This window comes from Leuciscus leuciscus (genome assembly GCF_965113295.1).
Source record: "Leuciscus leuciscus genome assembly, chromosome: 10".
In the NCBI taxonomy this organism is placed as follows: domain Eukaryota; kingdom Metazoa; phylum Chordata; class Actinopteri; order Cypriniformes; family Leuciscidae; genus Leuciscus; species Leuciscus leuciscus.
This window is the reverse complement of record NC_138734.1, coordinates 14,120,204-14,146,356: the sequence shown is the minus strand read 5'-3', so window position 1 is coordinate 14,146,356 and position 26,153 is coordinate 14,120,204. Positions and strand designations below refer to the sequence as shown.

Genomic DNA, 26,153 nt, shown 5'->3' with positions numbered 1-26,153 from the left:
ATGTGTATCTGATATGAATAAAACGTGTACTATTATAATGGAAAGGATTACTATTGCCGCTTACATAGACATCAGTGTGGATTTTACAAACTCTAAATGTATTGTTTTTTTAGTACTTATGTGAATTTATATGTCTGAAACCTAAAATAAACATTATGTGGTTGAAAACACTGAAAAGTTGTGATATATGACAGCTCTGAGCGCGCCTGTCTCTGACTCAGCGCCAGCTAACGCGTGAAAGCACATTTAAATTTAGCAGTTGATCACGTGATACACTGACCGTTCTAATCACACCGGTGTGATCGTACGCTCCAGGGACAAGCCTAGACTGATCACACCGGTGTGATCGTGCGTGCGAAAGGGTTAAATGTGATGAGTGACAAAGATTTCTGTGGTCATACAATAAAAAAAATAAAAAAAATACATAAACAAACAGACAACACATTATTGTACTGAATTGCCTGTTGATAAATGCATGCTCATTGAACCTCAAGTCATTAATTTAGGTCATATCCAAATAATAAACTTTAATCCAAACAATAAATAAAGGATAAGTGCAATTAATTACTGAATGGTTGTTCATATAATGACATGTTCTTAGAGGTACACATAACATTTTTGTTATAATAAATGTTTTAATGTTGAAATGTTTAATGTTTTAATGTTTTTTTTGCCTATATTTGTTACATGAATACAAATATAGTAATTATTTGGTGCTTGCTCTGTGTTCAAAATGGTCACTTTGCCTTAAGGTTAGGGTTAGGTGAATTAACCCAATTCACCACAGTAAGCTTAAAATAGTGAAGCAGTCAGGATGGATTTTGCAGCAAATGTCAGTTTGACACCATTCATCTTTACGTGGTTATGTCAAAGCCGTAAATAAAAAGGAGCATGTCTGGTTCCACTCATGGATATTTAGTTCACTTGTAGACTACTGTCGGAAGCAAAGCTCTGACTATCTTTCAAAGATTTAGTGCCATGAACTTCACAAACTTTGGCAAATTAAGTTATTAGTAGCAGCCAGCAAATAGTATTGGAACTGTTGATTTGAGTCAGTGTCTGCCATTTATGCAATATGCATCAGAGAGTCAGTGAACTTTGGCTGACATTGAGACTTGCACGCAAGTATGTGTTTATTCTGTCATATACCATTATGTCTGGCGTAATGATGAGTGAAGTAGGTGTGAGATAAAGATAAAGAGGTATTTCATAAAGATCTCTGTGACGGCTTCATCTGAGGAACAGTGGGGCGGGGTAGAACACTGGTCATTGTCAGCATGTCATCCATTAGAAGAGATCTAGGCAGTCGATTCTCCGACAGACTCATCATGGGGTCTCTCTCACAAGAGCGACAAAGAGATTACAACATGAAAAAAAATAAAATCATAGCTTGTCTGCCCACCCAGGCATGAATGCTGTTTAATGGTCCTATTTATACTCAGAATAGCTTTCTGTAATTTGTTATACACAGGCAACAGCAAGAAATAGAAACAAAGATCATCATAGTCTTCAACCAGAAGATCAATACACACACCAGCAAGATATTTTCATGTCCTCAATTTATAAATACAATGTATTGGGTAGCATATTAACTCACACTTTTTTTAAATGATTATAAGCAACATCGCACGAGTAGCCGTGCAAAATCGCTCTATATCAGCACGGCTGTGATACGGCCATAGGCAATCGCAGTTGTGCTGATTTAGAGCCATACCACACGGCTACGAGTGTGATATTGCGTTTATACAACAGTTCAACGGCAGAAGTTTGTAAATAAATAATAAACAACAATGGAGTGTCTTTAAAAAACCCTCTTTTGTGCAGAACTACTTCCTTCAGCCACGGATTCAAATCACAAGTTGACAGTTAAACAGTTGAGCCCAAGCCTCCATTACAAATTCTAAAACACCACTTTAGAACTAGCAATGAAGGAATGTTGAGTTGCTTCACTGAAGCTTATTGTATGAGTTGTAGAGTATTATGAGTTCGACTAAGCGAATACATTACCTTCAACTAGCTGATATTCTTCGGGTCAATCTTATATTCATAATCACAATATCAGTTTGAATGTTCGCTGAGGAAAGCGATATCTTTGTCTTTGTCCTTTTAACAATTAAGGGGATTTCCCATTACAGCACTATTGTTTAAACCTTGTTTCGTCCTTTCAATAGCACAGTCTTTGCTACTGACTCACTCATAAAGACAGTCTTTGCTGCCATCTACTGGTGTAATAATGTAACTAATTCTCACTGAAGTTGAAATCACAACCACTAACAGACCATTTCTCAATACCAAATACGGTTATGTATATAATATTTAAATAAACAATATTAGCCATTATAGAAGTATAAAAAGTTTGTACAATAGGCAATAGAAAAGTAAACAGTTCAGTAAAAAGTAAAAAGCAGCACTAGTTATAGTATTATAGTATTAAATATAAAAATATAAAAGTTATGAAACTTAACTTTGCCCATAGCCAAATCAATTTGCTCTGGAACAAGTAATAGATTAATAAGACCAAAGACGGCCTGTTTGATATACCCAAAATGAATTATATCTCATGTTTAAACACTATATCTACATAAGAGCCAGCAGCAAATTCCCAAAGGACAGGCCAAGCTAAAGCTGTTCTAGCGGGTATATGAGTGTTGAACAGCTGCTAACAACCTGGAGCTCACATCTTTGAAAACTTCTAAACAAATTGTCAAATATGCACTATGTTTAAATATAACTCGCAAATTTCAGGTCTAATTAACTACATTATCATCTACAAAACTCTTAAAACTACATTCCGTGACACAACAACAGTAGTATTTGTAAAAGTATGGTGGTTTGCTCATCCGCCATGACACACTTTGTGAGAACTGCTGCAAGCGGAGTGATACAAAAGGTGAAACGGTTCCTGTGGTGATACTGGTAGACTATCGCAACAAGGCCAAGGACAAGGCCTTGGACAAGGCTCGCAGCCAATCAGAATTGAGATCCAGAATTAACTGTTGTGTGTATATATTAGGACTGTCAAGCAAGTAAAATATTGAATCTAATTAATTACATGATGTGGCAATAAATTAATCAAATTTGGCAGAGAAATTACAACTAAAAGATTATTTAAAGTCATTATTGTGTAAAGCATCAATTAGACATCACAAAAAGTAGCTTAATAAATAAATACATTTGGGTTACATTGACATTTATTCATTTAGCAGACACTTTTATCCAAAGCGATATACAAATGAGAACAATAGAAGCAGTTAAACTAACAATAGGACAACAATATGCAAGTGCTATGACCCTTCCCAATTTAATCTAACGCAGTACATGCACAAAAAAAAAAAAAAAAAAAGTTAAAGTTAACCATACCTTTAATGTTTTATTTAAATTTTTTATTAATATGGGAATTTTTTATTTATTTTTTAATGAAATTATAGTCTAAATAACAAACTCAAATTGTCAATATAGGTGGTGGTAAATGTCTTGATGATTAAGTCATTGAGTCATTCATTCATTCATTCAGTCGATTCGTTCAAACGGCTGATTTATTCAGGAGTGTAGTAAATGGTTCTCTTTATGAATGGTCCATTGAATCATTGGTTCATCTGATTCATTCAAAACGCAGATTCAAAAAATGAAACGCCACAGTGTATTGTTTGGAGACGAACAGTTCCCTTTCAGTTTGGTCACGTTCCTCGTGAGTCTGACGTACCCTGCTCTGATTGGGATCGCTTTGAGAGACCAATCTACTTTGAGTGTAACAAAACGAGCCAATGCACAGCGTGAGCATAAAATGAGCAGCAGGTGCGTCACATCTTTGCTTTTTGCTTCGGAGTCGAGCGGTTGTTCTGTTCCTGCTCTGCAATCTTATCTGAGAGTGTTTTAACTTCAAAAAAGAAGAAAACGAGTCTGCTTCTTTCGGGAGAACGCCTCTTCAAAGCTGGTGTTGGATTACAGCGAAATACATCTGTTCTGATCTCACAGAGAGTAAAACAGCTGTTTTCACAGCTCGAACGTTGCGCCTTCAGTGAGAATGTGAGGTCTCACATCAGGCTTGCACTATCGTCCTGTTTGTGTACCCACGCCCCTAACCCTGTAAGCTCGGCACCAGAGAGAGCAGTTTCCTGAAAGAGCATACGGTTTGACACTGCGTCTTTTTTAAGATGTCATTCAAACCGTGTGTTTCTGGATGCGGTCGTTTCTTATCCTCATTTGACGGCCGCGATCACTGTTTCACATACCTGGGCTTAACCCTCTGGGGACCAAGGTGTTTTTGGGGCCCTTGGGATGTTTTGACATGCCCTGACATTTGTGCTTTTTTCAGTTATTTATAAACATGTTAATGGCAAAGGTGTAAATTCACTCTACATAGCACAAACAGGGCTACCATAATATGTGAGCAACATGTATGTAGATGTTTGTATTTTTCTTGAAAATGCAGCCGTTCGTCGTCCGAGTTGCAATCTTCCTCTGAGGAAAAGGTGAATTCTTCCTCGCTGTCCAGAATCATCTGAAGGGCGTCTTTACCGGAGAAGCGTGCCATACTCAAAACGTGATGAACTGTCGGTGAATCTGATGAAGAAACTGTGTTTTTATGGCATTGATCGGGGGGCGTGTGCAATGCATAGATCACCTAAACTATTTACCATGTGAATAGCGCCGGGGGCGTGGTGGCCTCAGCTCATTAAATATAATGAAGGGAGAACGAAAAAACGGTACCTCTCCTTGCTTTCAAACAGATTACATAAACTGAGAATATTTGTTTTTTATATAAATTACTTTATTTAAAATAAGAGATTTCAAGCTTCATAAAGACATATCTCACGTGTCTGTGTGAGAAGTATTCGCTGAGTTACAGTTCATTTTCAGACGCGTTTCAGAATAGACTTCACTGACAGAGAGTGGGCAGAACTCGTGTCATGTTTATTTTTCTTTATTTGACGAAAAGCACAACACTTTGTTTTTATTGTGAGTATACACACAAAAAAAATTTAATCTTAACAGGATTGATTGATGTACAACACTTAAATTTAAGATCGAAATCAACAGAGTATTTAGAGTCTCGTTTGCACTCATAAGAAAAAAGCGAGCTGGTATCGCCGGCAATACCGCCGACCCCAGGGGGTTAAAGCGTGCTGAGACTGTGTTCGTGGGTGGTTCATGTTCTCTCATGAGAGCATGAGATGGGAGCATCTCGGGGGCTGCCCCTCAGTCTGTTCGTCACCAAGGGTGTCAGTCCCCAGCAAAAAAAAAAAAAACTCTTCACAGCCAGCTCTACTGTGACGTCGAGCCTTCGCAGGAAGACGGCGTCACCAGAGTCAGCTGCTCTTCCCCGGAGGAGAGCCGGGCGGAAATCTTTTGTTGAATCAATTCTATTCCACCACTGACGTTTCAGCCAGCGGTACCCAAATTCTCAGTAAGAGCAGCTTCTCTATCTCTGGGTCCCAAGAGGGCCAGACTGGCGGTGTGCGACCCTGCAAAGCCTTTCCACCCTCAGCCCCCTCTTGTATCACCAGCCGGCAACCAGGTGCGGTTCGAGGACCCAACTACGCCTTCTCATGAACCCCCCGCCAACCTGTGGAGACAGGTAAGTGTCGCACCGCACACTCAGAGCCTACTTCGGGCTGCTTCCGAGCCTTCCGAGTCGGGTCTCTGTCTTCCTGTCTTCCGAGTCGGGTCCCTGTCCGCGCCTACGCAAGTATGCGTTTCCCCCAGTAAACCGTCTCGCACAGACCCTGTGCAAAGTCAGGGAGGAAGAGGAGCAGGTCTTGCTAGTTGCCCCTTACTCCTCTCGACAGCCCCTCCCTGGCCCATTCCTCTCAGGGAGGACATCCTCTTTCAGAGACAGGGCACCATATGGCACAGACCTCTGCAAACTCCATGTCTGGTCCCTGGACGGGATGAAGAGGTTCTAGGTGATCTACCACAAGCTGTCGTTGACACCATCACTTCTGCGCCCTCTACGAGGCATGCTTGCGCTCTGAAGTGGAACCTTTTCGTTGAGAAGACCCCCGAAGATGTTCAATCGGTACCGTGCTTTCCTTTCTGTAAGAGGGGTTGGAGCGAAGGCTGTCTCCCTCCACCCTCAAAGTGTATGTTGCCTCTATTGCCGCACGTCACGATGCAGTTGATGTAAAATCTGTGGGAAAGCATGACCTGATCGTCAGGTTCCTGAGGGGTGCGAGGAGACTGAATCAGACCAGCTCTGCGTCTGTTATGGAGGCCAGCAGAAGGGAAAGGCTGTCTTCCAATCAGAAATTGACCCACTGTATAGTGGATGCCATTGTCTTGGCCTACCAATCCCAAGACACACCATGTCCCCTCGGGTTGTGAGCCCACTCAACTCGGAGTGTAGCTTCTTCCTGGGCGCTGGCACAGGGTGCCTTGCTGACAGATATCTGTAGAGCTGCGGTCTGGGCGACACCAAACACGTTTGCTAGATTCTATAGCCTTCGTGTCGAGCCGGTAGCTTCCCGTGTGCTCTCTTCTCATAGAAGCCAGTCAACACCGTAAGCCCCGCTCACAGTGTTGGCTTGCTGCGCCATTCCCCACCTATGGACCGGATACGTGCGCCATTCTTGCTCCAGCTGAGTTCCTCCACACCCCTTGGCAGTCGGACGTGGCGGAGCGTCCGGCGCCAGGCCAAGCACTCGTTTGCATTGGTGGAACCTGTGCTAGGCTGGGTTCCATATGTTGTGATCCTTACGGCGATCCCATATGTGTATTCTGCCACGGTACGGCTCCCTGCGGCGAGCCTGTGTCTTTCCCTTGGCAGAGCATGCTCTACCGTCTCTGACCGTTGTTGTCTCACCCCTGTTATAGGCTGGAGCCACCTCAGTGATTATTCCATATGTTGTACTGCCCGGAAACGCCCAGTCCATATGTGTAACTTCCACATCATACCTCCCTACGGGCAGGATATGGCTTCTGCAGCGTCTCCCTTTCCACTGAAAGGGCACGCTTTCCCAGTGTTATCCTAGTCTGTCTGAGTAGGTCATGCGGAACAGCAGTGGACTTCCCTGGCCTAAGACCTGTCCCATCTCCGCCTCAATACATGTGAGGGGATCAGGAGGCTTTCGCTAGGCACTGAAAGGTGGCAGCACTAGGTGGCGTGTTAATTGGGATCCCAATCAGTATGGTACATCCGACTCACGTTGAACATGACCGAACTGAAAGGGAACATCTCAGTTACGTATGTAACCCTCGTTCCCTGAGTCCTGTCGCCACAATTGCTGGACAACCACTGACCCCGGAATCCGCTCGTCTCCTCAGCGGAAAAAAAAAGATGCAATGCTCCTGCTGCTCATTATATGCTCGCACTACGAGGCAGAGCAGCTGATGCAATTATCGCATGCCAAAGTGCATTGGCTTGTTTTGTTACACTCGAAGTAGATTGGTCTCTCAAAGCGATCCCAATCCCAACTCTCATCTCCGTTCCCTCCTTCAGGATGTTTGGCATATGTATGAACACTGTAGAAGTGATGTTTAAGGCTCTGTCATGACAATCTGTCGATCACTACTTTCATTCATGTCAGTCCTAAAAATTACTTTAACTATCAACATAATGGATTGTGATAGTTAAATGAATTTTAAGGACCGACAGGATTGAAAGTAGTGATCGACAATTATAGGTTTTTCATCTGCCGATGCTAAGAGAGCAGGGAGGTAGATGTTGTAAGTTATAATTTATAGTAAGTAATCATGCCCTATAAAAAGACTTCCTTAAATGCATGTATATTGATTTTTTTTGTAAGAAACAAAACAAATTCTTACAAAAACAAAGACATAACAAATCACAAGACCTGGTGCTGCAGTTTTGTACACTCACCTAAAGGATTATTAGGAACACCATACTAATACTGTGTTTGACCCCCTTTCGCCTTCAGAACTGCCTTAATTCTACGTGGCATTGATTCAACAAGGTGCTGAAAGCATTCTTTAGAAATGTTGGCCCATATTGATAGGATAGCATCTTGCAATTGATGGAGATTTGTGGGATGCACATCCAGGGCACGAAGCTCCCGTTCCACCACATCCCAAAGATGCTCTATTGGGTTGAGATCTGGTGACTGTGGGGGCCATTTTAGTACAGTGAACTCATTGTCATGTTCAAGAAACCAATTTGAAATGATTCGAGCTTTGTGACATGGTACAGTAGCCATCAGAGGATGGGTACATGGTGGTCATAAAGGGATGGACATGGTCAGAAACAATGCTCAGGTAGGCCGTGGTATTTAAACGATGCCCAATTGGCACTAAGGGGCCTAAAGTGTGCCAAGAAAACATCCCCCACACCATTACAACACCACCACCAGCCTGCACAGTGGTAACAAGGCATGATGGATCCATGTTCTCATTCTGTTTACACCAAATTCTGACTCTACCATCTGAATGTCTCAACAGAAATCGAGACTCATCAGACCAGGCAACATTTTTCCAGTCTTCAACTGTCCAATTTTGGTGAGCTTGTGCAAATTGTAGCCTCTTTTTCCTATTTGTAGTGGAGATGAGAGGTCTTCTGCTGTTGTAGCCCATCCGCCTCAAGGTTGTGCGTGTTGTGGCTTCATAAATGCTTTGCTGCATACCTCGGTTGTAACGAGTGGTTATTTCAGTCAAAGTTGCTCTTCTATCAGCTTGAATCAGTCGGCCCATTCTCCTCTGACCTCTAGCATCAACAAGGCATTTTCGCCCACAGGACTGCCGCATACTGGATGTTTTTCCCTTTTCACACCATTCTTTGTAAACCCTAGAAATGGTTGTGCGTGAAAATCCCAGTAACTGAGCAGATTGTGAAATACTCAGACCGGCCCGTCTGGCACCAACAACCATGCCACGCTCAAAATTGCTTAAAGGTCCCGTTCTATGCGATTCCATGTTTCAAAGTTTAGTTAGTGTGTAATGTTGTTGTTAGAGTATAAATAATATCTGTAAAATTATAACGCTCAAAGTTCAATGCCAAGCGAGATATTTTATTTAACAGAAGTTGCCTTTCAAAGCCTACAACGAACGACTCGTTTGGACTACACCCCTCTACTTCCTGCATTCATGATGTCACCAGAACCGTTTTTGGACTAACCTCCGCCCACAGGAATACACAAAAAAAGGGGGCGTGGTCTTGTTGCGCTCCCACGGAGAAGAGGAAGAGTTGCGTTTGTAGAGTGTGTTTGTTGTCATGTCGGCGAAACGCTGTTATTTTCATCCTGGAGTCAGATCATCGTTGTTTGGCCTTCCCAGGGACGCTGTACTTCGAGATCAATGGTTACAATTTATTTTTAACTCGGTTCCCGAAAATTATAATCCACATGTAAAACTATGTTCAGCACATTTTTCTGAGGACAGCTTCGTCAATCTCACTGAGTTTAATACCGGATTCGTACAAAGATTACACTTGAAAGATGGAGCAGTTCCCTCTTTGTCTGGAGAAGGCGTTGTTTATGGACCACAACCGGTAAGTGCATTTTATTATTTAAGTTGGTGCATTTAACAGTTTCTGTAACTTAAAGGGCAACGCTGTTTAGCTTTGTTAACTAACGTTAGATGGTAATTGAAAGTAATCCGACAATTTTTTTTTTTAAAGTATAGTAATTCAACCTGACACCATCGATTGTTGGTGTTTGTAATGATCATTTTAGATTTTTTTTTTTATTATATCTATTGTTTACTGTTTAGTTGCAGCCACGCAAATCATTGTTCTCTGTTTAGACCTATGTAACGTTACCTACTGTAGTAAAGCCATGTTTGTTTCCTATTTATTGCGAAGCTATTAGGCTATAGTGCTCATATACGAAAATGTAACTGTGCTAAACAGTAACAAACAATAAATATCCACAGTTTTTGCTGTTATAATCTATTCAAGGACCATGTTATTAAATTTATTATAGAGAATGCATGCCTGTTTTTTTTTTGCTTTGTTTCTGTTGTATTGTGAAACATGTCAATTAAATATGTCATTACTGTTGAATATGGAAAATGCATACATTGGTATTACTTCATAATTAAATACACATTTGAAATATTTGTTACAGAGTTCATCTCAGCAGGTACCGAGTTCCCAAGAGCTCACTGCAACATCTTCAGTACATGAAGCTGGATGTCAGACAGACTCTGAAAACACCGTAACAGTGGCCATACAGATATCACCAAAGATGCGATCAGTGGGCATACAACTTTCTGTTGGTACACTGAGGGATGTCCACGTAAGAAGCAAAGGTATGAAGTCTAGACATGAAATATCAGTAGTGGCACATATTTGTTTGTATTATGTTTTTATATAGAGAAATTATATGTAATTGTATGAAAGACTGTGTTAAATAATATTATATAATTATTAAATTTAAATTATTATTTAATTATTAAAATATTTTTGGCCTTGTAGGCATTCAGGCAAAAGTTTCCAGTCAGGATGTTGGCACTGAACCGATACTCATGTTGCCGGATATCCAGTTGTCTTCAACACCAGTACGTGGCTCAATCTTCAGGCCAAGTAAGAGACTTCGCATGGAGTTAGAGGAGGAAGACAAAGAGGAACAAACAGAATCTGAGATACATGTAGAGCCACATGACTCTACATTTCATCCAGAGTCTGTTACTGAGGAATCAGAATTGTCGTAAGTTGCAAATAGTATTTGATACATTTTGACCGGAGTTAATGATGAATTTTATTTCATAATAATAACATTTGACATGCAATTAATTTTCTTATAAATGTCCCTTCTATTGCTTTAGAATACCGGTAGATCCTGTGTCCAGCTACAGTGACAAGAAGTACATTGTATTTGAAAGCTGCCTTAGAGAGATTTTTGAGTCATGTCCAGTTTGTAAGGCGAAATGTGATGTCCACCAAAGACAAATCGGTACTTTTGTTGCATTCACCCAGATTTGCGATAAATGTCAGCATTACAGACGGTGGCAGAGTCAGCCCATTGTAGGGAGTACCCCGTTGGGGAACCTGCAATTGTGTGCTGCTACATATTTTCTGGGAGGGTCCTTTCCAAAACTTCAAAAGGTATTCCATTATTTATTGTACTTGATTTAATACTACATTTACTGTCATTACTATGTACATTTTCTTAATGTTTTTTATGAATGTTATTTTCATAGATTTTCAAGGCCATGCAGCTCCAAACTGTACACTATAGTACTTTCCGGAGACATGCAAGAAATTTCATAGAGCCTACAATCATCCACAAGTGGAACATAGATCAGCAACATGTTATTCAGCAGCTGAAAGAGAGGGGAAAACTTGCAATAGCAGGAGATATGCGTGCTGACTCACCAGGTAGAAGGAGATAACAAAATGTGTATATATACTGCTTATTTAATAGTTTATCATAATATTTATAGTGCTGAAGTTCGCAACAATGTTATGCCTATGATTGTTATTTTGTTTTACATAGGGCACTCTGCCAAATTTGGAAGTTATACATTGATGGATATGGAAAGCAACTCAATTGTGGATCTTCAACTAATTCAGGTCTAAAACTGAATAACATGTTTTAAACTTGTTACTTTTTTAAATATGTTAACATTTATATATTCATATTTACATTCTATGTGCCTATTGACAGAGCAACGAGGTAGGTGGTAGTTACCACATGGAAAAGGAGGGTTTAAAACGATGTCTAGATAAGCTGGAATCCTGTGGTTTGGAGGTTGACTACATAGTCACTGATCGCCATCCACAAATTCAAAAGTACCTGAGGGAACGCAACATCACTCAGTACTATGATGTGTGGCACTTTGAGAAAGGTAAAAATAACTTTATTTATCTTTAAAAATAAATTTGATAACTGGTGTTTACAGTTGTATTACTATCCATCAATAAATATTTAACTTCTGTCTAACTTTTCATAGCTTTGTCTAAGAAACTTCTGAAGCTTTCACAAAGTAAGGACTGTGAGGTGCTGAAGAAATGGTTGAAAAGCATCAGGAATCATCTCTACTGGAGTGCGACTTCCTCTGTTTCAGGATCGGAAAAGGTGGCAAAGTGGACATCACTTCTTAATCACATGCAGAACATCCATGTTCACGACAACCCCCTGTTTCCTAAATGTGAACACCAAGACAAGACTTCAAGGGGTAACAAAAAATGGATTGAAAAAGGTATGTCTACATAGTTTTCATTCATGTACAACTGTAAAAATGTAAAAAAAATTAAGGTTTGATGTGTGTGTTGTTTACAGGGTCAGTGACATTCCGCAAAATGGAGAAAATAACGTGCAACAAGAGAGTTCTCAAGGACTTTGAGAAACTCAGTCACCACTTTCAAACGTCGACACTGGAGGCATTCCACAGCCTGGTTATACGTTTTGCACCCAAAAATGTAGTTTTCTTTTACATAGGAATGTTGTGCAGGTAATATTGTTTATGGCATCAAAATAACCTGAAGTTATATTTATTACGGTTTACTAATGATTTTACTTATTCTTCAATGATTGCAGGTTGTATCTCGCAGCCATGCACTACAATGAGAATGCCCACCGTCCACAGGCAACAACAACACAAGGAGAGGCTGTTTTCAAAATCGCTTTTCCAAAGTCAAAAAAAGGGGAATGCACAGCCAAGCCTGTGAAAACAGACCCAACATTTAGTAAGTTAGAACATTTTAATTAAAAAAATTAAGACAACAAAATTATTCAATACAACAGATTTTTAGCAAAATGTAACAACAACAACATAACATAAATAACATAATTTTAGTCAGTACTTTGACAAGCAGTTTTACTTTTGTCTTTCAAAAAATTAAGACAACAAAATTATTCAATACAACAGATTTTTAGCAAAATGTAACAACAATAACATAACATGGATAACATAATTTTAGTCAGTACTTTGACAAGCAGTTTTACTTTTCTCTTTCAGACTATGTTGATGACCTGATGAGTCTTCTACTACACAAAGTCATTGTGGACCCAACTCCATATGTAGAAGAACTACATCAGATCACCATTCCACCTCCCCTGTCATCAGAGTTTGAGAAACCCTCCAAGCAAGATGTCATTGACCTCCATGTGTCTCGGTTTAGTCAAGGGGTGGCCGGAATCCAACGTACTGTCCAGCTGGATCAGGAAACTCCTGGCGTATCCGGCGAACTACACAAGACGGGATGACGACCCTCACATGTCGTCCTAAGTAGCCCCAGCACCAGCTGACAAAGCTACGATATGCCACGTAACGAAAACGTCTATGGCATTGAAACAAAAAAATAAAGTAAACAAAAGGTTCATTAACATCATGTGTACATATGTTTGTAAAAAAACATTGTTTTATTTTATTTTTTCTTCTATAACTAAAGTTATTTTACATTGTTTAATTTGATTATATTTAATAAAAACATACTCTTCTTCAGTTCTTCGCCTCACTCGTCCGTAGTCAGCTTTGTAAATATTATTTATGTTTTGTAAGGCATATGGGTTTAAACAGTTTGCTTCAAAGCCCGGGTGATGAACCATACATGTAGGAGGGTCTGCAATCTGCTTCATTCGTCGACAAACCTATACATTGATGTAAAACAGTAATAATGTAATGTGCAGTCACATAACATTCAACTTTTAATAAATAAATTATTGTAAAGCATGTCAATAATTTCATTTATACAACATGGCAACTTTTAAGGCTATATTTATGTTGAAAATAAAGTGGATTTATATAAAGTTGTTTGGATGAATTTTTTTTTTTTAAACTATACACAACAAAAAATTATTTTATTAGGTGTTACGGTACTTTTTGTATTTCTTTGCAGCAGATGTTTTCAGCCTCCGTTGGCATTCTGTCACAGTTACCACATGTACACCTATAAAACATATATTACTAATCAAAACTCGTGCTCACGTGCAACTAAGGTAGGAATAAACAATGCACTTATTTTAAAAATTCAACAACACCATCGTTAATTCGAAAAAACATATATCACAAGCTTTTATAACAGTTTGTAACATTTAACATTACAATTTAACCAATTAAAGGTAACAGCCAAACGTAAAAGTATGACAACTACTAAATAATCAGCTTACCATTGTGAAACATCCTGCAAAAGTCGTGTTTGCACAGGTTCTACTCGATCCTCTTCATCTGTGTTCTCCGGGTCTGATTCCGGCTCAAATTGATACGGTAATATTACAGACATGTTTACAATAACATTGAGCGCATGCATCTCCACATTAGGTTAAGAGGCGTGACCTTTCCGGGCAACGTGCGCTAAGCTGCTGGCGAATCACAACACAGGAACCGCTGGCACAATCAGAACTCGCTACGTATTTCTGAAGGAGGGGCTTCATAGTACAAGGAAGTCATCAGCCTGTTTTTATGACAGTGAAAACAGCGGTATACAGATAAGTAAATTTTGTGAAAACTACTGTGTTTTTTTACACGCGAAACATGAACACATGTTACATTGCACACTATAAACACAATCAAAGCTTCAAAAACATGCGAAGAACGGGACCTTTAAATTACCATTCTTTCCCATTCTGACATTCAGTTTGGAGTTCAGGAGATTGTCTTGACCAGGACCACACCCCTAAATGCATTGAAGCAACTGCCATGTGATTGGTTGATTAGATAATTGCATTAATGAGAAATTGAACAGGTGTTCCTAATAATCCTTTAGGTGAGTGTATATGGTGCTGAAGTGCCTGCGTGGGTTTCACATTTGTAAATTCCTGTATAGTGTGAATTTTCCACCTATATTTAGGTGGAATTTTCCACCTGCATTCTTCATCTCAGCAGGAACAAACAATCCTTCTCTCAGATTGTTTCATGTTTTTTTAATTTTGTATGTAACATAAAAGGAAGATTAATATTGCTGTCGTCTTAATGAACATCCAGACATACAGTCTCTTCACACCCTGTATCAATTAAAGTTTTTTGCTATTGTTTAAGGCAGACTGTGTCAAAGCTTTGGAGAATGATTATTTGGTTATTGTACCCTGAGTTGTGAAGGCAGGGGAGGAAAACAGATTAGTGAGAATGTAACGCTTCCTCATCAAATGCAGAAGAAAACACCTCCAGCGGAGTGCTGACTGAATGTTATTTCATGTCAATTCTGTCACAGTGTCAAACATCAAGCCAGTCCTTTATGTCTCTTAGTCAAGGCGCTTTTGCCGTAGAGCAAATTTGTTTTTTTCTTTTTTTTTCTCTCTCACCTACGCAACTCTATCAACAACTATGGGTGTTTTATGCTCTGATGTCAAGTGCTAAAGCTGGGAAGTTCTGCCGGCAGAGTGAAGACAGTATTAGCTATAAATAAACTAAATTAATCCAGTTTCTAAGTGTTGAAACATGACAATGAACAATTAAACACTGTTATTTCCACAGAAGTGGAAAAAAAAAAATCTCAAAATTATCCTGTCATGATAACAATTATAAGCAATTCTAAAATTATAAGCTGTCATGATAACAATAAGCAATGTCACTGTCTCTCAACCAAGTCAAGTTATCCCAGAACAGCATGGCTGTCCAATGCTTTAAGAGGGGCTGAGGTAATGATGTGATAATTAGGGTATGAAATTAACTTTTTCGCTCATCAGCTGCCAATTTGGCTAATATATATATATATATATATATATATATATATATATATATATATATATATATATATATATATATATATATTATTATTATTATTATTTTATCAGAAATAAACAAGATCAGCAAAATCACTGCTTAGATTTAAAGTTACAGTATGTAACTTTCATGTTTGAAATTAACATTTAAAAAAATTAGGCCTAGCTACTAATGTATGCAATTGAAGCAACTTGAAGCCACAAATAAATCTCAAAACAAAAAGAGTTTGCTAGCAAAAGGGCAAAGCGATACCAATAAAAATAAAATATATATTTTTTTCTTACAAAACAGTATTTATGTTGTTGTAACATTCAAATATAGCACTCCAAACTTATTGTTTAAAGTCCCACTCCGATCATATTTTGATTTATTTTTAAACATTCTCAGTGGTCTTTAAATGATGATTATGCCGTTTTTAGCCAAAATCACAAAACCTGTGCCGTTTTCTGGGACTTCGCTTCAGCAGAGCGGCAGTAGCTCATTAGCAATTCGCCTCTGCGTTGTGGGCGGAGCCGTTGGCTGAAGCGAGATACATAGGCAGCAACAGCCTCTTTCTGTCTTTCTTTCTTTCTGTCAACACAGAAAACATTTCATCACTGGATTAGGGTGACCAGACGTCCCGAAAAATTCGGGACAGTCCCGAAATCTAAACTGTTGTCCCGAATCCCGAATCTGGCCCTAATTGTCCCGAAAATTATACTAAAGCAAAATATTGAGTAGTTATTGTCTGATAAACATTAAAAACTGTCTGCGGAGGTTGAGGCCGGCGACACACTGGCTGCGTGGCGTGTCCGTTTTTATTTCGGCTCCCCTGTTAACAGGTTAGAGCTTGCCTCGAGACGCGCGGAAAACGCGTGCATGCTATAAATAGAACCGACGCCTATTTTTCACGCGACACGCAAGCGTGTTGGAAGCGTTTCCAGGCAAAATAGAATAGGAAAAGATGTTTGTATGTCATTTTGACATGAAAACATATTAATAAATGACATTTTGATGTTTGAAAGTTTAAGTTTTTACATAAATGCAGATATAAATGTAATAAAAAAAATATATGATCGATTTTCAAATATTGCACCTGTCAATACAGAACGAAATATTCTGTAGCCTATTTTGCCTATTATTAGAGTGCAAGTTGCTGCAGCCGCGAGGACAAAATACTTCACTACACAATTATCTCGTTATTTTCGTTTAAGCTTATTAGCGTTAGGCTATACTGAAAGGTCTGATTTACGCACTGTTACTTACAACAGTCATTGTTTTGTGGCAGACTAAAGAATAATGACAGACTGTTGATCTTTGAATAAAAATATGTTTGGTTCAGGTTTGAAATTCATTATCTTAATCATAGGCTACGCAGTCTAATATCATAGAAGCCCCACATCCCGTCACCCCAGACCCCAGACCCATAGACACCCCCCCCCCCCCACAAATGCGACCACATAAAATTTTAACTCGCACATTCTCAAAAAATGGTCGCAGTCTGGAACCCTGGAACGTAATCCATTCATCTCTCACAGCAACATGTTTTGGTAAAGCATGAAAGCTAATACCAATATCTCTCCTCTTAGCATTGCAACCCGCTACCGCACATAGGTATTGATCCGCCATCGTCTTCTCTACTCCTCAGAACCTGACCGACCGGGCGGGCCCCGCCCAGTGGAGTTACTACGTCACAACTCCAGTCTATTTTAGCCGGCATTTTAGCGTCTGCTACTGATTCACAGCCATTTGAATGCAGAAATACTCAGAAATACAACTTTGAGCTTATTTTTCTCAAGATATGTCCTCTAGCATAAGAAAAATGCCACAAGAACATGTTAACACCTAGAAAAACATGATTTTCATCGGAGTGGGTCTTTAACAGTAAACACATTGAATATTAGCATACTGTCAATTATGAAAATATACTGTCACTAATTCAAATTCAATTTTCCTCACAAACGTCAGTGTACTGATTGCAGCGTATTGAAGCCTTTCCTCTACTGACATCTATAAAAAAAGTGCCCTCCAATAGGGCTCCAGTCAAAACACCGGAAGCAGCACACCTCTGACATCACCCGCATTTGGGTTGGCTTGTGTTCATTTCAAACCATGGTGAAGATGTGTAACAATGATGCCTTTTGTCTTTAGAGATATTAAAATAGAGCTTCAGATTGGTTTCGCTTTTGTTTGGACGTTTGGAATATGTATAATCTCTATAGAGGGATGTTTAAAGGGGACCTATTATTCCCATTTTTAAGATATGTAAAATGTGACCCTGGACCACAAAACAAGTCACATGGGTATTTTTTTTTTTTTTTTGAAATTGAGATTTATACATCATCTAAAAGCTGAATAAATAAGCTTTCCATTGATGTGTGGTTTGTAAGGATATTTGGCCGATATACAACTATTTGAAAATCTGGAAACTGAAGGTGCAAAAAATTTGAAACATTGAGAAAATCACCTTTAAAGTTCTACATTTATGTTCGCGGTTGTGCTGCATTTACTCACAAAAATAAATGTTTTATATATTTACCGTAGGAAATTTACAAAATATCTTCATGGAACATGATCTTTACTAAATATCCTAATGATTTTTGGCATAAAAGAAAAATCGATAATTTTTACCCATACAATGTATTGTTGGCTATTGCCACAAATATACCCGTGCTACTTGTGACTGGTTTTGTGATCCAGGGTCACAAATAAGTCTCTGATGTGATGTCACAGGAGTGTGTATGTGACGTTTTAGCTCAAAATACCCCACAGATCATTTTGTATAGCATGTTAAAATTGGCACTTTTTGGGGGTGAGCAAAAATGCGTCATTTTGGTGTGTATCCTTTGTAATGCAAATGAGCTGCTGCTCCCGGCCCCCTTTCTAGAAGACAGCAGAGCTTTAGGAGCTCTATGGCAACAAAACAGGACAATCTCACACGTTGAAACTGTCAGAAACTGTCAGCAGTGTTCAGCTTACAGAACCAGATAATATATGCTGCATGGAGTTAGAACAGGTTTAGAAAAGGTCATAACTTATGCTGTCATCTTGCTTTTATCCACTATTAGTACAAGCTTGTTGTAGCGGACCCTGTCCAAATGATGACTTTTTATGAAGTTTATTGTACATCAAACAAAAGTTGAAGCGTCCGTTTTCACTCACTGTAAGAGCTCAATAAAATACAAAAAGTGTGCATTTTAAAGTCTTATCCATAAACTCTCTTTCTCCCTTTCATTATCATCAACATACACAGTAATTTAAACAAAAACACTTGTTACAACTTACAGTAAACATATATATATATATATATATATATATATATATATATATATATATATATATATATATATATATATATATATATACAGACATTATGCCTTTTCAGGGGGTGCTTAATAAACTGGTCAACTTTATATCCATAAAACAACTCCGATAAACTGTAATGATGTGCGCACTCTCCCTTTCATTATTGCCATGACCAGTATCTATCCGGAGACTATAAGCTGGATCACGAACAGTTGTTACTGATCCATCCTTGAGTAACAACTTCAACCATGGTGTCCTCAGTGACCCGGGAGTCTATGGAGACTCTTATGTTCGCTGGTACATCCAACAACAGAACGTAATGTTTTTTGGCACAGACATTATATATCCAAAGCTGCTACAGTGAGTAAACAGAAATGGCGGACCCTGTGCTTCTCACTGTGTCGATGCTAATAGCGAATATTGTCACCAGTCATGGGAGGAGCTTCCCTACTCTTACGTAAGAGTAGGGGGAAATCTGAAAACACGTTTGGAGAGATTGTTAATTATTTATGGGGATTATAAAAAATAAAATAAAAAGTATTGGGTGGATTTTTATAATTATAGGCTTGTTGTTTACACACACTGTAGACACACATCTGTGTTCAAACACCTAAATATGAATTTTGCATAATAGGTCCCATTTAAAATTACAGCTTTAAATGTAATACAGTAAAAAAAAAAAAACATTGTAAAAAAAAAACATTGTGACTTAAGAAAAAACTGCACAGATAGAATCCATCAAAGAGAAATAAATATATATATATATATATATATATATATATATATATATATATATATATATATATATATATAAAAATGGACAAAGTGTGAGAGACACGTCCAGTGTCTCATGTAGACCGCAATACTAGAGCTGACTAGCATTGCTATCATCTTTATCTCAGGTGGCACCTTATTTTTGTCCATGAGGGGAGAGAACAGCAGTTGTTCGGTCAGGAAATGGAGAATTTTACAATCCATCTGAGATCCTCTGGTGGCCTGTGCCAGCAGAACCTGAGTTAGAGACAAGTCAGCCATTAAAAGCACCACAACAGCAGTCTTCTCATTAGCACCACACTGAGCTGAGGTAGCAGCCAGCTGCATACACAAATTACCAACTGGGTGAGAAGTGAGGGGAAAATGGTGTGGCAATACAATGACATCAGCTGCTGAGGCCATATTTTTATTCAAGCCTATAGTTTACAGCTCAGACAACATCAGGAAAAGGGGATATTTTAATGACCTAAACAAAATCTGTCTAGGTATTGCCCATCTAGTCTCAGGCTCAGGTAGCATGCATTCAGACATGTCACAGACATGCACAAAAAAAGAAAAAAAGAAAAGGAAAATATTGATTTCCCGAAACCATACTTCAAACAGACATTTACGAACAGCACTGCAAACTTGTGTGACTGGAACTATAGCTCTCGACCAGTGGTTAGAAGCATAGTTTCTTGTTAGTATGACATGGACACGAGTGAAGTACAAAGCTTTGTTTACAAAATAACTAATAGGTTAGCAACCAAATTTGTTTACAAATTGAACAATATTCAACGAGGTAATCCACTGATCTAAAGATGGGCAATACCAATATTTATTACATTTATTGTGTTTGTCCAATTTTGAATTGACAAAAAAGTAAAGCCCCCCAAAAAAGAAATAAATAATAAGTAAAAAAAAAAAATCGTGTACACATACCAGACTTTATGCAGAGTTTTTTCAACAGCCTTCGATTGTCCCTCTAGATATACGTTTAATTTTATAATGACTTATATTCACTGTTATTTGTTAAAAAGGGATTAATGACTATTTTGTGGCTTTTTTCCAAACACAATATGTTCTTCTTTGCAACCTTTCATCAAAATAATTGCTTCGCCTCTGAAACGACTTCCCTTTTTGGCAGACATCACAACTATCTATTTTTCTCCCCCCTGTAATATAGAGACAATCTTTATGAAATAAATTTTGAATAAATATTCTATTTCATGTTTCAAACTGACTTTAAAAGTGAAAAGGGAACATCTTTTCAGTTTCAAGTACAAAATATACCCAATGTTGTCAAAAGAACACTTCATAAAGAGAGGCCTTACAAGATATGCAAACATACAGCACTAACATATGGCCATGTGGCATTTGGGTAGGGAATTACACGGGTGAGAACACAAACAATCACACTCTCATTGCCGTGTGGAAGCAGAGACTCTTTAGAAATAGTAGAAGCATAAAGGTTTTGGAGAAAAAATCAGTGTTATCTGAGCTGAATGAGATGGATCCACTGAAGCATGGATATTTTTTTTTCCCAATTACTCCCCCACAGAGCGTCAACAATGACCTGAACATTTATGAAAAAACATTTTAGCACACACTGATGACTAGCAACGGCCTCTAGAGGGGAAGGCACATCATGATGATCTGCGGTACAGGAAATTGAGAAGAAAGACTGCTTATTTATCAACAGGATATGGCTCTTTATCAACACAAAAATGAAGAAAACAATACAAACCAGACAGAAGGTTGAACAGATGGGAACACAGATATAAAACTTGTCTAAGCTGCTGAAATGGTCTGAGCTACTCAAAATAAAGCCGTCATTTACAAGCCATCTCTACAGCCACACCTGTTTGGCTGAGCAAGGCAATTTCCACACAAATACTGAGGAAGAAAGACTCTAGTCCCTCTGTGTTTTTTTTTTTTTTTTTTTTACACTCACTAAACCCTGACTGAATTTTCACAGCAAATAGACTGTTTCTGTCCATGTCAGCATTCACAAGGAAGCATTTCTTGCTTCAGAGTTCAAATTCATCATAGGTGATTAGTCACCTCTGCCAGGACAAGACAGTAAAGGAGCAACTAAAATATTTAGGAAAATAATACTAATAATAATAATAATAATTGCTGTTTAACATGTTAAAAAATAATGCAATAAACAGCATCCTTTTTTTTTTTTTTTATTCCTTATAATAAAGAAGTAGCTAGGCTAATATAGTTTCCCCACATTCTTTGGCTAGTATATGATCAAGCTATCTGTGCACGGCTCACCAGCTCCACAAAGCAAGAGAGAGAGGCCAACTGAGGATGGGCCGCATGTACCAGGCTGTGCTCACTGCCATGTTGTCCTCTTTGGGGTTTGATGGGCTTGACGTGTGCAAACTATGTGTAGGACACTGTAAAAGGCAAACTCTGAACATGCTTGACTTCGTGATTAAGACACGCAGGTGTGAGTGCAGAAATGAGTATAAATACTTGTACATACTGTATATACTGTTATTGTATTGAGAAGATTAATTCTCGCTTTAAAATATTGATAGCAAATGAGTATTGCAGACACAGAAACATCAACAAACACACAACATAAGAGGCAAAGCTAAATGTGACATTTCGTATAATGGGTTTATGTAAATATTGTTCAAAATTAAATTAAAAGTTATAATTTTTTAATGCTCTGTAATTGTTAATAAATGATAACACTCATATTGTTGTTTATTTGCATGCACTTTACTACTCGATTTACAATTATGCAAGTCAGGTAACAGTGGAAACATGTCCAAAAATCTGTGCTTAATGCAACTGGCACAATGCAATTATCCATGTTGCAGGCGGGTTCTGAGTGCTAGGTTGTGATGGATTCAGAAGACTACCAAAACCTGGCAAAATTACCAGCACTGTGATTTAGGCATCTGACTCAACTTTAAAATTCAGAAAGTGCTTAAAGCTGGTTAAACTGAATTGCAGGTGGTCCATAATGATGCACTTTTTTGTGTTGATCTTTTTAGTTATTGACCTCATTTTTAATTCTAAAGAATTTAAAGTAAAATATCTTTAATCATGCTGTGATGGACTGGCCATCCATCTAAGGTGTTTTCCTGCCTATGGCCCAAGATAATTGGATAAGCTCCAACTTCCTCACACCCTACAGAGGACAAGCGATTTGGAGAATGGATGGTAGAAAATTTTCCTCTGGCAATAGGTGATGTTTCATTTCAATGAGAGGCAACTCATAATTCCAAATTCTTTTAAAAGCCACTTGAAAGTTGAAAGCACAGTCATTGGATAGATATGAACATAAATGAGACATCTCAGACAGATGGTGCTTCTATCCTCCTCGAGAGAAGGAAAGATGTCACATTGTGGAGTTCCCACCTGTTGGCTCACTGTGCCAAACACCCCCCACATTCATCTCATCTAACTCTGGGTTTCGACCAACTGCTTCATTTCGATCTAGGTGGTAACAGCGCATAATGATTCCTCGATTTAAGCGCTGCTATTGTCAGAGTGATTCCTGTAGCTCGGATAATGCAAGTTTACTGACTTTGAATAGACTTCTGTGCTTGAAGCCTGTTGCATTCAAGAAAAAAAAAAATAAGTTCTAACTGAGCATTCATGAACCTTGTAGATTGTATTAATAGTAAATGTAATATTTACTGTGAACTGAACAATCAACATCAGCTGTGACATTGAAGTATTAGACCAATAAGAACATGCAGAACCTTTGCTACAGCATCAACAGGTGTGACCATTAAAAATGGCCTTATCCATTGTTCACTATGTAGGCCTAATGTTAAAATCACTATTCAAATAAACATGACTTGACTAGAGTAGACTAGACTAGACAAACAGTGTTAAATACAGGCATAGGGCTATATTTCCCGTGCATTTTGATTCATTTACATAAAAAAATTAAATTAAAATTAAAAAGATTTTTATCAAAAGTACTTATTGTTCACATACATTTGCAATCAAAATTATTCAACCCTCATTGCAAATCAGGTTTACTGGCAAAATGTACAGACTTTCAGCTGTTTGCAATGAACAAATCAAACAAAAGTAATTGAAATAGATCAACACAACAAATGTTTCAAGTGGTTTCCCCAAATTCAACTGAAAATGCAACTTTTAATGACTTCTGTAGTCTCATAATTATTCGACCCCCTCACAACAACACAAATCTGCAAAACAGGTGTTGGATACAAGGATACAAAAAGATAGCAAAGGCACTAAATGTTCCTAGACACAATTGGAAGCATAGTTCGCAAGTTCAAAGTTAAAGCAACAGTGGTTACCTATTAGTCAGTCACATTCAACGTTATGTCAGAACAGAACTGACGAATTGGGATCTCGTCTGAGAGCCCAATCACCTTCGAGTGTAAACTAATCGAGCCAATGCACATTGGCATGCAATATCTGCATCAGGAGACCCCCCCCCCCCATTTTTTTTATTATTATATATATATATATATATTTTTATTTTTATTTTATTTTTTATTTATTTATTTTTTACATTTATTAGGCTTCAAAAATATAACAACTTTTTATTTAAGTGAACTTAAAACAATCATCACATAAACCCATAATAAATGTAATATTTACCCGTGCCCTTCCTGTCTAACAGTTCTCACATGCCATTTTTGATCATATTTACCAGAGGTGCCATTAATTCTGACCACAACTGTATAAAGAGCACCAGGTTTGTTGTGCCATGTGGAGACGCTGTGTTTTTCGTTGCGAAAGCCAAACTACTTTGTTTGGCCTTCCAAAAGAGGACACAATTAGAAAACAGTGGGGCAAATCCATCTTTGCAAGTACATGCTGGTGCTTCTGACTCACAGACACAGCCTGTAAGTATGTTTTCATATTTTAAGAATTTGCCACTAACTATTCAAACACGAGTTTTGAGCAGTATAGAGTAGCGCTTTGCTTGTCGTTTCTACGATCACAAATGCAGACATGGTTTTATGTTTACATAGTGTTCTCCCCCGTAACACGGCGTGACATGTAAAAAGACAGTTAAGTCATTATAATCGGTAATTATGTCCCCAATGAAATACCAATCTGGTCCAGTCGTGCTTGCAAAGTTGATCGATCAGCTTGGTCATCTGCATTTTCCAGTTCAGATTTGGGCTCGAATTGATAAGGTATTTCCGACATTATCACCTGTCATTATTGCTTTGGGAGCTGATGTTCCAAATATGGTAAGGGTTGTGACATTTCCATCACACGCTTAAGGTTTTTGGGCCAATCACAATGCACTAGATCGCTGGCCAATCAGAGCAGACCGCACTTTTCAGAACGATTAACTTTTTTAACCTAAAACCACGTAAACACATTGCATTAAACCAAATACACAAAATAATGTTCTTTTTAGAACCATCATATGTTTACAGAGCAACAGAGTAAAAAGTAACAGAAATAAGCACAAAAGTCAGGGCATGTCAGAACACCTCCAGGGCACAGAACACACCTCAGACACCAGAGGATTAAACTGTAGTACATTTAATCAATTAGATTATGTAAATAAATAGTAATACACCTAATTGGCACCAACATTTAAGCATAACAATTTGATTAACATGTTGAATTGAAGAATACTTTCTGGTTACATTTGAATTAAAGCCTTTGTGTATAATGCATTATATAGGTATTCATAATGTATGTTATAAATACATTATATATTTTCATAAATAATTATAACCAAAGTTAAAATGCATTTTAATACTTGCAGATTCCTTGTTACATTTGAAATTTGTTGTTTGTTTTAATGCATCGTACTTTCAAAAGGTGTTATATAAGTATTATAATGTGAAACCAATATTTTTAATAGTGCCTGGACCCCACTGTTACTATAAACTGTGATTGTCTTTGATTTGATCTGATTTGACCTGTGTAAAAGTGTAAATATCAGAGTGAACTTACTTTTCAGTCACTGGCCAAACATGTTTCAGCCAATACCCATATCACAACATGGATCTCTCTAGCTCTCTAGCCTCCAGTAGGATTTGTTTGCTATCTGGACCGTAAAAACCCAAGGAGAATAATTATCAGTTAAACCAACTGTAAACTGTCCTGCTTACAACATACTCAAGAGCCAATGCAACACACAGCGATTTGGCTCACTTAACAGATCTACTGGAGAGCTGCCACACAGTGATACAGTACCTCCTTCAGGGTTTCTATCACTTGCTCAGATGAGCTGAAGTATCTTTGGTGCACTGACTTGAAGACTTAATTGTCAAAGTGACATTTCCAACCATATCAGCCAATGCCATTTGGATGCCTGAAATTCATTGGTCCAAAGAGACAACGCAATTGTACTTATTTCAGTCCAGTTGAATGTGTTAGTATAAAGCTTTTAGAACAAAGAATGGTGCCTTCCAATCCTCAGTGAGCCAGAAGCAACAATTGGATGGGGAAAGACTCAGGGGGTTGACCATCATTTTGATAAGTAGTCATTTGCTTTGGTGAAACTCATTTAGTGTAAAAACAACAAACGGTAACACTTTAGCTTAGGACCCAATTCACACTATTAACTATTTGCATAT

General features: G+C 38.2%; 3 protein-coding genes across 3 annotated transcripts in view; 1 reads left to right on the top strand and 2 right to left on the bottom strand.

The window, feature by feature from the left end:
- LOC309508430 (uncharacterized protein) overlaps nucleotides 1-26,153 on the bottom strand; it is a 240,330-nt gene that overhangs the window by 68,472 nt on the left and 145,705 nt on the right. The gene's annotated exons all lie outside the window — the stretch shown is intronic.
- Nucleotides 1-26,153, bottom strand: part of spon1a (spondin 1a) — a 294,770-nt gene that overhangs the window by 168,357 nt on the left and 100,260 nt on the right. The window lies entirely within an intron of this gene.
- Nucleotides 7,819-14,435, top strand: LOC309508364 (uncharacterized protein). The gene is made up of 11 exons (XM_082182964.1): nucleotides 7,819-9,439; nucleotides 10,017-10,200; nucleotides 10,367-10,598; nucleotides 10,717-10,996; nucleotides 11,092-11,269; nucleotides 11,388-11,464; nucleotides 11,559-11,739; nucleotides 11,845-12,093; nucleotides 12,174-12,345; nucleotides 12,432-12,580; nucleotides 12,853-14,435. Exons 1-11 carry the CDS (start codon nucleotides 9,164-9,166, stop codon nucleotides 13,098-13,100), a joined length of 2,226 nt encoding a protein of 741 aa, XP_082039090.1. The 5' UTR covers nucleotides 7,819-9,163; the 3' UTR covers nucleotides 13,101-14,435.

What these genes read in the sequence shown, in the direction of transcription:
- LOC309508364 (XM_082182964.1), top strand. Translation starts at nt 9,164, where the DNA reads ATGTCGGCGAAACGCTGTTATTTTCATCCTGGAGTCAGATCATCGTTG. An exon ending in TATGCGTGCTGACTCACCAG is followed by an intron (nt 11,270 to 11,387) that starts GTAGAAGGAGAT and finishes TGTTTTACATAG; the next exon opens with GGCACTCTGCCAAATTTGGA. An exon ending in TACATAGGAATGTTGTGCAG is followed by an intron (nt 12,346 to 12,431) that starts GTAATATTGTTT and finishes CAATGATTGCAG; the next exon opens with GTTGTATCTCGCAGCCATGC.